General features: G+C 34.2%; 1 protein-coding gene across 3 annotated transcripts in view; it reads left to right on the top strand.

Moving 5' to 3' along the window:
- The window catches only part of Atg14 (autophagy related protein 14), a 106,765-nt gene that overhangs the window by 60,463 nt on the left and 33,345 nt on the right, over nt 1-12,957 (top strand). For all 3 annotated transcript variants that reach the window (XM_081730334.1, XM_081730333.1, XM_081730336.1), the window contains exons 3-5: nt 4,468-4,549; nt 6,484-6,721; nt 11,362-11,531. In XM_081730334.1, the coding sequence (XP_081586460.1) occupies nt 4,468-4,549; nt 6,484-6,721; nt 11,362-11,531 (490 nt within the window). The remainder of the gene's footprint in view (nt 1-4,467; nt 4,550-6,483; nt 6,722-11,361; nt 11,532-12,957) is intronic.

The following is a 12,957-nucleotide window of genomic DNA, read 5'->3' as shown; positions in this document are numbered from 1 at the left end:
CAAGTATGTGCTGTTCCTGCAGGACAATGCCAAGCCACATGTGACAAAAAGGACCCGGGAGACCCTTCAGCAGCTTGGCTGGGAGATACTATACCATACCGCATATTCAACGGACCTTGCGCTAATAGATTACCACCTGTTTCATTTTCTAAACAACCACCTTCATGGAAGATCCTTCGTAAATATGGGAGACCTGCGGAACGCACTCACTGACTTCTTTGCATCCATGACCGCCGAGCTGTCAGGGTATTGTGCAGCTGGAGAACGTTGGCAAAAGGTGTTGGATGCTAATGGAGATTACTTAGAAACCTAAATGTACATACGGTCCACTGTATTGATCTTCGTTAATCACTGCTATAGAACGGCAAGACCTCTTTTGGTTACCTTGTACAACATAAATGAATTCGTTGAATCTCGAAACTTATGTACTCATTGGTGATACTAGAATGTAAATTTCATTGTCAACAATACGTATAAAATATTGTAACGTAGAATATCATCATCATCATAGGTATTCTGCCTTTATTGGCAGGTCACTTGCCGCAGCTGAGAAGCTTCCATGCTCCACGGTCCTCCGCTAACTTCTTCGTCTTCGCGTATGATCTTTCTGTTTTTATATCATCCATTAATTGTAGTCTCCTTCGCCCCCTTCCTCTCTTTCCCGCCATAATACCCTCTAGGATGTCCCTCATGATACAATCTCTTCTTAGGCAATGTCCCAACCAGTTTCTCTTCCTCTTCCTAATAATATCCAAAAGTGTTCTTTTCTCACCCACCATTTCTAACACACTCTCATTCGTTTTCCGCTCGACCCAACTAAGTCTTTCCATTCTTTTCCACACCCACATTTCGAAGGCTTCCAGTCTATTTTCGTCACCTTTACGTAATGTCCACGTTTCCGCCCCATACGTAGAGTATAGATATTCATAAATCAAAAGGCTCTTAAAAAAGGGGACATGAAAGAGGCACAAATCGTTGGAAGGTGTCATGTCATTGAAAGAAGAGGAATGCAAAGAGCACAAGGACATCCGAGCTCTTCAGAAAAGTGTTGAAAAGAAGAGAAATGCTCTAATTACATCGTTTTTTAAATGCATAGTCAAAGAAGAACTGAAATTTATCCAAGTGCAAAGTTTTATATATATATATATAATGCTCCTGAGATGTCAAATCATAATGATGATGTTATTTTATTTTATTTTATTTTTTTTAAAGCCAATCTCCATCCAGAACCAGAAATAAAAGCTTTGTTCTGTTGGAAGTCTTTACAGCTGAGTTGTCTTTATATATGTTCAAAAATTAATGCCTTGGATCATTTATGAAGATTGAAAGGTAGATAAGTATATTTTTTATTTCTGAACTTAACCGGCGTCTTGGTAGGGGTAAATCACTAATGCACAGTCAGAGAAGTGGTAAAATTTATCGAAGTGCAATGATTTTGGTATATATTATGTTACGTATATTATGTACAGGGTAGCCCGAAAGTAGGTAGACAGTACCGTACTGATCAGCTCATTGTGTTTTATATAATTTCTTATTGTTATCCATCAGGTAGACTTAGTTTCTTTATTATTTGTTCTTATTGCCTTTTTACTTACATCTTAAGCTCGGCAGAGCCGAAGCAAATAAACCCATAAACTAGAATGTAATACTTGATCAATGCTGGGGTGTGTACCTACTTTTGGGCCATCCTGTATAATGTTCCTGAGATGTCAAATCATAATGATGTTATTGTATCTTTGAAAAAACGCCAATCCCCACCCAGGGCCAGAAATAAAAGCTTTGTTCTGTTCTGATCTTAACCGGCATCTTGGTAGGGGTAAATCACTATAAATGTTACATTTTCTAACTTATGGCTGAAAGTTAATTTGTGAAGTTCCTTATCAGAGGTGAGTGGACTACAAAGTCTCCTGTTTTGCTTTATTTAATGTACGAAGTCTCTTTTTGTGCTTCATTTGGTCTACAAAGTAGCTATTTTCAATGTTATGAGACGCTCCGATGCCTGCATTGCCGCATCGCACTTGTTTTACTCTTGACACATGTGTGATTGCATCAATCCAATATAACATTATCTGGAGTTAGTGTCTTTTGGTGCTTCGTTGGAGGTTCTAGGTCGTCATCGTGCTGTACTTGTAGCTTGTAAAACCAAGAAGATCGTCAAGGTCTTTTTCGTCTCCTGCTATTAGATTTCTAATACCAGCATCTTTATCCAGTATATTTGTACGTAGTATGGCTGGTACTCGTAACTGACTATCACCAAGATCATTTAAATCTGGATTTTCGTCTTCTGCGCTGCAATCGTCAGACAAAGTGATTGTCTGGTGGTTGAACATAAATATATGCATCCAATAGTGGCTCTTTCTCACTCACCAGAAGCGTCAATATATCATGCACCAAAAACCTGAAAGAAAAACAGAAGTATTTCACTGAGAGAAAATCCAAGAAGAGCTGAAGAAACAAGGAAGAAGAGGAAAATCGAAAAAAGGAATTACATCTAAACTAGAATAATATGTAATATTTTTCGTTATTGATGTGTATGTTTGTATGCGTATGTGTTTTGTCACCTAATATTTGTCATATACCACATAAATGTTACCAATACATTGTGCTTTAGTTTAAGTTACACGTAAATGTAACGAATATTTGGACCCGAGAGGAACGGGAGTAGGGAATGGCGGAAACTTCATAACGAGAAACTACATAGTTTGTACCGTTTACCAAACTTTGTTAGGCTCATTAAGTCTAGGAGGTTCAGATATGCAGATCATGCAGCCAGAATGGAAGAAAGTAGTAACGCTTTGAAAGTCTTAACTGGAAATCTAATAGGAAAATGACCATTAGGAAGACTTAGGCGCAGATGGGAGGACAATATTATGATGGATCTTGCACAAATAGGAGGGCAAAGTAGAAATTGGATACAGTAGGCTAAGGATAGAAGTCAGTGAACTTTTGTGAACGCAGCATTGAACCTCCGGGTTCCATACGCCATAGAGTTAGTTATACGTAAATGTACAAGGATAAGTGTTCACATGTGTTCTGAACATTTTACGTTCAGTTGGAAAGTTAAAGCGTGCGTTATGGTTCCAAACCAATAATGTAAACATACTGTAAGGATGAGAAATATCAAGATATTAATATTCACACTCGTTTGCGTAAAGATACATATAAAATTTGAGTTTTTCCACTATATCTAATATTAGTTTACCTTCTCTCTTCCAATGTAAACACCGACATTTGTATTCCCAACATTACTGAATCCGAAGTAGCTGTTCAAGATTTTTATACTTCAAAATTATATGTTATCATTGTGAAATACCCCACCCCACTTTTTCCCTCCCCATTAATGGGTCATTACTTCAAGGAAACTGTCCACCCTTTATTCCCACCTCCCTGTTATCGAGGCATTTACTTAAAAGTAACAATGTACAAACATTGGGAACTATAATAAACTGAAAGAATAATCTAACAATAGAAGGATTTTTAACGATTTCGAATATAGTACACCTAAATACCAATATATTTTAAATAAGTTTACATAAGTTTACATGTACTTTTCTTAACCTAACATTGTACCACAAACTCACTTGCTAAATGCGTCAAAACGAAAACATTTGTCGATAGCAAAGTGAACTTGTTGCCACGTACATACATATGTTCTTCGCAAAGAAACGCATTCAGATAAAGAAAGCAATTTCGAGAAAAAAAATTTAAAAAAAATAATACATTAACCGCTCCATTTTTAGGCGGTGGAAAGTAATGGCTTAAAATATACATGGTATCTACAGTAAGTGAGTACAATTGAGAATAATGACTGTGATTGAATTTTAAACCAAGCAAGCTGATTGAGCTTTTATCACAAGTTTGATCCCTGATAAAAGCATAAAAGCTTCACATAACTCGAGTAGCAATTCGAGTCCTTTGCAAAGAAAAATGAAATGAAATCTTGAAGCTTAAGTTTCACGTTTATGTCCTTTAGTTGCTAATAAAGGAGAGGTCGCAGTAGTTCAGTGGTAGAGTGTGCACCTCTGATGCGTGAGGTCCCTGGTTCGATTACAGCTCGCACCAAATTTTCTTTATGGGGAACAAATACCATGTGCGTGAATTTTTCCAAAATTTTGTTGCAAACAACATGAAAAAATACGAAAAATGCTGTTTAGTAATGCTTCAATGCGAAAACTGTGTTACCTAATATGCTTTATAAATAGGAGTACAGAATCTTATATTCTTACGACCCGATGGTTTAAAAAAAAAAAAAATCTTGTATCAGAAACTTCTTACGTGAGTATGCATTTATTATGTCGAATTTACTAACTTAGAGACTGTCTGTACCTTTAACTGAGCACTCTAACCCTGTTACTTGGCTTGGTGACCCATTCTAGCAACGTGAGGGTAAGAGGTTATAACACACCCTCAAGTAGAACGTTAAAGCAAGGCAATATTTACAAAACTATTTCTTCTTTTGTTTTTTAGCGCTGTGAAATAGATACGTGTCAAGAACGTATTAGGCTATTACGACTGCTCACACAGGAAACAAGAGATAATATTAGCAGAGGTAAGTAATTAATTCATGATATATGTAGTATGTTTCATTATTCCATCGAGTTTCAAGTATTTAACTCCAGTAGTTGTGAGTAAGGATAGATATTTATTTTGCCATTAAAATAGTATAGTCTGCTGTGACTATCTACCGGCATGTGTATAAATATCGTGATACCGTCCAAGTATCTGTGCTGCATGCTATAGTTACTCGAATTATAGAAAATGCGCAGGGGTAATTTCAATCAAACTGCCATGACTCGATTTGACTAAACTTGATTTCCATATATCTGAAAATTGAGATTTTGTAGGAGTACATTTTATATAAAATAAAGTGCTTCAAATCTGAAAATATACTAAAATTTTTGGATGAATAGATAAAACAACGTAGTCTGTAGCATTTAATACGTCTCCTAAAATTTATCTCCTATTTATTTCACATCACCAAATTGTAAATGTTGCTTTGTAGAACAAAAAGTGAAACATGTGATGAATAAAAGCATCCATAGTTATCATTTCGAAACGTTTACTTTATTAGATACTGGATACAATAAAATCTGGATTATTTATGGAATTAGGTAACGTGGCAATCGCGGATAACCTGCAAAATGGCCGAAAAGAACTCAAAACTACACAGAAATCGAAAAGAACTCAAAACTACACAGAAATGTTTTAGAACACTTTTTATTTCGAGTAAAGGGCTTGCTCCTACATCTGTAACTTAATAAACAGTAGTTTCGTGTACAAGTGTATTGGTTTACCTTAAAAAAAAAAAAAAAAAAAAAAAAAAAAAGAAAGCAGTCAATATTTTTGTTTTTTCGTGTTAATACACCTCTTTATCTGTTATTCAAGTTTTTCTTAACAATATTTTGACCGGTATTCTTTTAATGTCGTAATTTATTGTAAATGCGCCCACAGATAATTGAGATTTAATTTAATTAAAGTTGTATTTGTTACATTTACTTTGTTAAATTAGTAAAACATTAAAATTATGGAGTGTGTTGAATGAACTAGTTACGTTTTTGTATTGATGTGTGAACAAATTATGTAATTTTATATTTATTTCTAACATTGAATAGCGAAAATCAATAAATGTGAAATCTGTTAAAAATATATCGAATCTTTGGTCAGCAAAAATACATTTATTCACATAACATACAATGACAATAATTTCCTTCAAAGTTATTCCCTTGGGAACGCAACACTTATCCCAATGATCCTGCTATTGTTGGAAACACTTTAACGGGTCTTTTGGAATAGTGTTGAGCTTGGTAATTGTATTTCCTGTTTGGAATCAAATCAGGTCCCTTTCAACGGTATTTTCAACTTAAGTAGAGTCGAAAGTCACATGGCGCCAGGCGGAAGAGTAGGTAGCTTGACGAATCATGGAAATGCTGTCTTTGGCGAATAAAGTGAAGCTGTCGTGCCACTCCTTGATCCGTGAGATGCTTGTGGCGTCGTTACCAAGTGTCTGGTGAATCTTGCGGATTGTCTACTTGTGTGTCGTCAAGCTTATGGCAAAATTTGATGCACACTCGCTGCTGAAGTCATTCTGTCATTTGACATTGTATTGCAAATCCAATCAACACTTACTACGTTCGTATTCAAAACCTGACTATTTGGTACTGACGCTTTCTGCAAGCGAGCAAAAATTTCACATACGACATAAAGGTCCCTTACAATCTCTACCGACGGACGGCACTCATACTTCATTTGTTTATCCGAAAAAAAAAAAAAAAAGGTTCTATGTTTTATGAACACATCTCTCAAATCAAATAAAAATTCTGTAAGTAAAGTTTGTAAGAGAATTTTTGAAGAGTTTCTTTTTCGTAGAATTTTTACTCGAAACATATTTTGTGATTTGATCTCGTTGTACAGTTCTTCAATATTCATTACTGTAAATATGTATATTGGTTCTCCTTGAAACTTCTTTACTTTTTGTTACTTCAGGTAAAGCGAAAGTAGCAAGTCTAAAAGAGTTAAGTAAAGAACGTGCGGCAAAGTTTCCCAGTTACCAAGAGCGGGTACGAAAGTTAGAGAGATATGTGCAACAGAAGCAACAGGACGTTAATAGACAACATCAAACAGTGGAAGAAAAACAGAAGGAGCTGAAGGAACTCATTCGTTGCAATGTACAGCAGTTAGTTCAGTATATTTTCCCTATTTCAGAAGTCTTTCCCTCTCGAAGGTAAGTAGAAAACACGAGTTAAGTTGTAGTTTTTTAGTGTCAAGCTCTCACCTAATGGAATGAAATTCGTAGCATATATGTCATATGATAGTTCATGTTCTTTACGTGGCTATCACATATATTCAGTAAATTTCGTTACATTCTCTTAGTACATCTTTTTAACAGGTTAATTTGTATTAACATCTGTTGCTAATGGTTTGTACGATTTTTTAAATGTAAAAGTCAGTCCGTAGTTATAGTGATGGAGAATTGACCTGCGAGTATGAGGGTAAATACTACTAACTAAACACTCCACACAATCAATCGATCAGTTAATACTTGTTATTTTGTAATCGCATTTTGAGGACTGTAGAGATCGGGTTTAGTTGATCTGATCCTATTCAACGAGAGATCAAAAGTGATTGAAGGAATTTAAATTTAGTGAACATATTCTTTTATGCAATAAAACCTAATCTATATTTAATGTTTCCGCACGGATCATATCTATTCATTCTGATGATAGAATTCCAAACGGAGATCCAAAGTCCCTCAGATGTTTACGTGCTTTTATATGACATTCTGATGAATGCAGAATTTTTTAGCAGCTACCGTGAAATATTTTGATTTAACTACAGTGTATAATAATTCTTGAATCTACGCACGGGAATATATGAAGTTCATACATCACGTCATATGATAGTTAAATGGTTGTTTACAACTAAAATCTCAAGTCCACAGGTTGTCTTAACCAATCGTAATGTACGTTAAATTTTAGTGTTTATTGGAATATATGGGCTCAAAAGAGATGTTTCTAACGTTTGCAGTTAACTTAAAAATAGAAATCATATTCACTTGATATTGATGAGATATAATATACGGTACTTTCTTTTCTCTGTGACACAAGTTCGTAGGAATTGTTCAGTGTATGTTTCTTTACTGGTTACAACACTTCACTACTCTCAGTCCCTTTGCTTGAATTGTTGGACATAACTCAGTAAGATTGATCAGTTTTGAAAAGTAAATACTGTATGTCTAATACTGCAATACACTATTGAATGAACCTGGAAATATCTTTGAGTTTTAAACGAAACTAAATACTCAACACTCTGGAAACCAGTATCTCAATATATTGAATTGATTCATTAGTTCGTGTGCCGTTTGGAACCAATGGTTACATTTCTGTTTGCAGGTTGAACTAATCAGATAATGGATCACTGGTTTATTTCCCTGCTTTGTTGACAATCTGTTTCCAATGTTCCAGTATTACTGGCTTAGGTGAACAGAAGTTGTTATTGAAATTTTATAATTGCTCATCGTTTTCGAAGGATATGCCACGGAGTGCATTTGACATGAACCGGAAAAGATGGTATCTGTAAGATCATCTGGGGAATATATCAGATGAGGAAGAACCTCCCATTGAAGTTTCCGAATGACAACGATTGTCATGACATTCGTTTATTCGGCTTTTTTCTTCTTCTTCTTCTTTCTTGATGTACTGCATGAAAACGCTGGAATTGATCACAGTATACACCAAAAGTGATGGCACGATTACGGGGTAGGAATTTTCGTGGGATTCAAATCCTGTTTTGAACGTGGTGTTGCCTTTCTGCTTAAGCTGGTCTATTCCTCCTGTGCCTAAGGTTCACGTACAGGCACAAGTTCTCATCTCTGGTAATAATATGTAAGAGAAAGGGGTGATGTTGGCGACAAGATTCACAATGACAGATATGTAAGAACCATATATGGTAACACACTGTTTCTAGTTGTCTGCACTGAGTAAATGAGGCATCCGCCAACCCAATTTTTGAACCTTTTCCGTACGTTAACTAACAACTGTTTCCTGTCCACTGTTCATCTTCATGGCCAATTCCCGAGTGCTCTGACGTGGATCACGATGGACCAAGCTGTTCTAGTGGCTAAGTCAAAATTTCCACTTTGGAAACTATCAAACCATTTCCAGGTGGTCCTTTCAGCTTCAGCGCCCTCATACACTGCACAGATTTGTCTGCATGCCTCTTCGGCATTAGAATTTTTGTTGAAATCGTACAGAAAAACATGCTGGAAATGACTCTATTCTTCAACTTTGACACTCCATACTTCAGACCTTGAAAAACGTAATTGATGAGCTCCAGTAGAACCACAAATAGTGGTACACGTTACTGATACTATAGCTACAATTTGGTACATTCCGCGGCATTCCATCATCACTGACTCTGGCAAAAATTTCTGAATATGAATCAACCCAATAGTTGATTGCATCCACCATTAGACACTATCAATCAAGCTTAAAGTTAAGATAAAATATTTGTTGAGGACTATCTTTGGAAAATGGCAGGTAATGCTTGGCGTAAAACATGGAAGAAAATTGAGAAAAACTTAAAAATGTCATAAGTTCTTAGGAAGGACACTTATCCACATTAATCTGTAAAAATTACCATGTGTTAATGATACGTATCTTTAAACCAGGATAATATATTAGCTTTTGTGAGTGCTGCTTTGTTTTATTTATATAAAGACTTTGTAATAATATTACGTCATTACTTAGTAGTGTTGGCTTCGGCCAGTCAGTTCTTTCTTTTTCCTGTTAAATATAAAATTATTCCAAATTTGATCTTTGAATTTCATTAATATTATTAACTTAAACTCAGAAATGCTCCTAAATATTTATTAATGGCAAAAATTTCAGTGTGAACTCCTACCTTCGTCAGTGGCTGGCTTTTTTCTTTCGTTCGTTCTGTATATAAACACACACTGCTGTTTTAATCACATCTTATGATTTCCATTATGTAATGCAAAAACATTGCCGGTATGGTTAAGCTTACCTGTAACATTCTGAAAATGAAATTCATAAACCATACAATGATACATAATTTATACTTTGTACTTGATACATCGCAGCAGCACTGAATCTATAGTTTCACTAATGTTCCCTGTTCCAATTCCTTTTTTTTGGCTTCAATTATATTGAGGAATTTTGCCGGTATAGTTATGCTTATCAGTAACATAATAAAAAAATTAAATAATAATAATAATAATAATAATAATAATAAAAACGTTACCTCAGTGGATAGTTTATAATAAGCAAATAACTTTTAAATACACATTGATTTGTCACTGTCATTGGTAGTTCGAAATAATGGGTATATCTTACTTGAAACTTACCCTTTTGTAAAAGAAAATAACCCGCCGACGAAGGTGGAGGCTCCCATTAAAAGTTTCGGCATTAGTAAAAGTTTAGACACATTCTTGAGTTTAAGTTAAAAATTATTATTATGCATCAGTGTAGCTCGTTTAGTAGTTATTTGTTAACATTAATTAGTTTATTTAATAGTATTAGATTAGTTACTTTTTATAGTGCCGTTATTTACTAATTAAAAGAAAGTTGGGAACATAAAAAAATCTTTATCAATTTGAGGGCAAGAATAAAATTGTATAAAAATGTAAGGAACATTGGTACAAATTTGTAGCAACTCTGAATGTAATAAAACATGAATAAAGTAAAAATAAAGGAATATGTACATTTTTATCTAATTAAATCTTTTATAATGTTTCTCATCTACCTAGTTGCAGAATTATACATTTTTCGGCAATTCCTCGCTACTGTCTTCCTCGGTAGTTTACAGAGATTAAGGTACAGTAGATTGAGGATACTAAGAGAAAGTCAATAGCGATTACCATAAAAATTCTACAGGAATTTTAGGAATGTTAAAAAAAATGGATCAAAAGATTTCAATCTTGGCCAATAATTAGTTTTTGGATTAGGGGCCACAAAATTTTTGAACGGCCCCGAAATCGAGTTTTCGTATTTTCTACGGAATAAGCAAATCATACTGAGTTAAGTAATAGTTCGGGTTTGGCAACACTTCAGATATAAGACATACAATATAATTTTTGGTTGAAATATATTGGATTTTTTGATCCAACAAGCAAATTGGTACAAAACAAGGAAAAAAAATATTTACGAGAGAAACATAATGACATATTAGAAGTTGCGACATAACTTTTTTTTCTGTGTTTTTTTTCTCAGATAGTTGTATGTTTCTTCTGTATGAAATTTATTCCCTTTAACTGTCATTGGAAACTCCGAAGCTTAGTTCAATGACTGGTATTATTTTTATGCAGAAAATTTCACAACTGCGTTTCCCTGTTAAAGAGATAGAATTTTTCAATATCTTGGAAGATTATATATTGCGCACTTGATCTTTTAGATATTTTAACAACCCCAACCAGAGGGAAGAGAAAGGTTTCTCATCTGTTCTGTAATTCTAACATGTGTATTTTGTTTTTGTTATTTCTCGGTAGGTTTGTTAGCACATTTTCGCAAAGCAAAAAACAATGGAGTATCTGAGAACAACATAAAGTTTTAGTACAATATCTAAAGTATTGAGATATTTTTTCTGTTAATTATTCTTTTTCTTTACTATTTACTTTAAAAGTTTTTTACTAGTAGGCATTTTTCTAAGTGGTAAATTTAGCCTCTCAAACTACTTTAGTAGGAAGACTGTCGAAAAGTTCGTAGTTCTCGACATAGGAAGGTGAAAGTCGTTATAAAATTTGCTTATTGTTTACATTGATATTCTGTGTTTAATTACAATTATAAATCTCTTTAATTTGTTACTTTATATTTATTATTATTATTATTATTTCTAATACTTGCTTAGTGAGGAAGATCATGAGGTAGAAGATACAGTGAGTGCCTTAGCAGATGCCACCCGAACTGCTTACATTCAAGGTCGGTGGATATATACTGACAACTCGGGTGAACTCCAACACAGAATTGTAGCACCAACGTTACCTGGATCTGGAGACTACTCAGCATATAATGTTTGGGGTAAGTACGATCAGCTTAGGAAGTTCCAAAATTGTAAATAAATCATTTGATCACAAAATAAATGCAACAACTGTCTTCAATTCCTGACTTTTCACGTTTCATAATAAATAAATACATAATAAGAAAAAACACCTTCATATGTTTCTGGAATTCGTAAAGAAAAACATCGAACCTCCACGCCAAGGTTTATTCTAAAAAATATCTACAAAGAGAAGATTTCCCTGGATAAAAGTTACATTTCATTCACACTTAAAGTTCAAACGTTCTGATGCTCTAAAGTTCAGTTTGTGCGATTTTACGGGCACCCTGTATTATTTCTATGTCACATTTTCCTTACCCTACGTCTTTCAAATACTTTTGTTTCACTACATATTTTTCCCATCATATTAATCCTCAATGTGTTGTGTGTGGTGGTCACCATTATGTTTTATAGTATCTTCTATGTAATTTTCGTACTTCATGTGGCTTTTTCCCTAAAGAATCAATTACAAGGATGCTGTATGTTGTGCAAGTTTAACCGAACTCATCCGACCTTGATCGAAGATGACATAGTGGTAATCTCCATCTGCTATGCAAAGTTCTGAAATATTATAGTGCGCGAACCATTGGTTCATAAGTTATACACAATCAATCTTGAAAACGCGGTGAAAATCTCAGATACAGCAGCCAGGCTTGTTGTATGTAACTTAACTTTATATTCGTTGTTTGTAAATATCATTCTTCACAATTTTATTGCAGGTGAATGGCTCACTTCCTCTTCAATGAAAGTCATGTCCAACCACGAAGTTTATGATTACATAAATTAAAAATCAAATAAGGGACTTTTTTTCTTACAATTATGCATATTTTATTTGGCCTTAATTTGACACTTGACAGAATTCAACATTTTAGAAATGTTTTGAGACTAATCTAGAATTTCTAAAGATGTCACAATAAATATTAGATACTTGCACAGATTATAATAAACTTAATGAAAATATGCCGTTTGTTAATATGAAACATATGATGTGGAAATCAAAAAGTGACCTCTTGTCCGACAAGTAAAATGTTCAATATAAGCATTTTTAAAGGTTTAGATCCAAAAATAGTGTTTTCTGTCTTCGATTGATTATGATACTTTGATATATTCTCTACCAGTCTCGGTAGCTTAAATATGTACTGGAAGGAAAATGTACGATAGAAATGCAATTTAAATGAGGTAAGGACAGGCCTTTGATTCTTTAAAGGCAGTTTCCCAAGAAAAGCACTTTCTATAGTAACACTTCCGACATTTAATTATTTCCTCAGTTTTTGAGTTATCAACTTCTTGGTGTCAAACTCTTCATAATTTAGCGTTGAATATAAAAATTACAATAACTCAAAAATTTTACTTCCCCGACAAGAGGTTCCTTTTCGCATCACATATTATATTGCAACTGATTAAAAT

The sequence above is a fragment of the Thermobia domestica genome, chromosome 11 (genome assembly GCF_964235325.1).
Source record: "Thermobia domestica chromosome 11, izTheDome1.hap1.1, whole genome shotgun sequence".
Taxonomy (NCBI): Eukaryota; Metazoa; Arthropoda; class Insecta; order Zygentoma; family Lepismatidae; genus Thermobia; species Thermobia domestica.
This window is presented reverse-complemented; position numbering and strand designations above follow the sequence as displayed.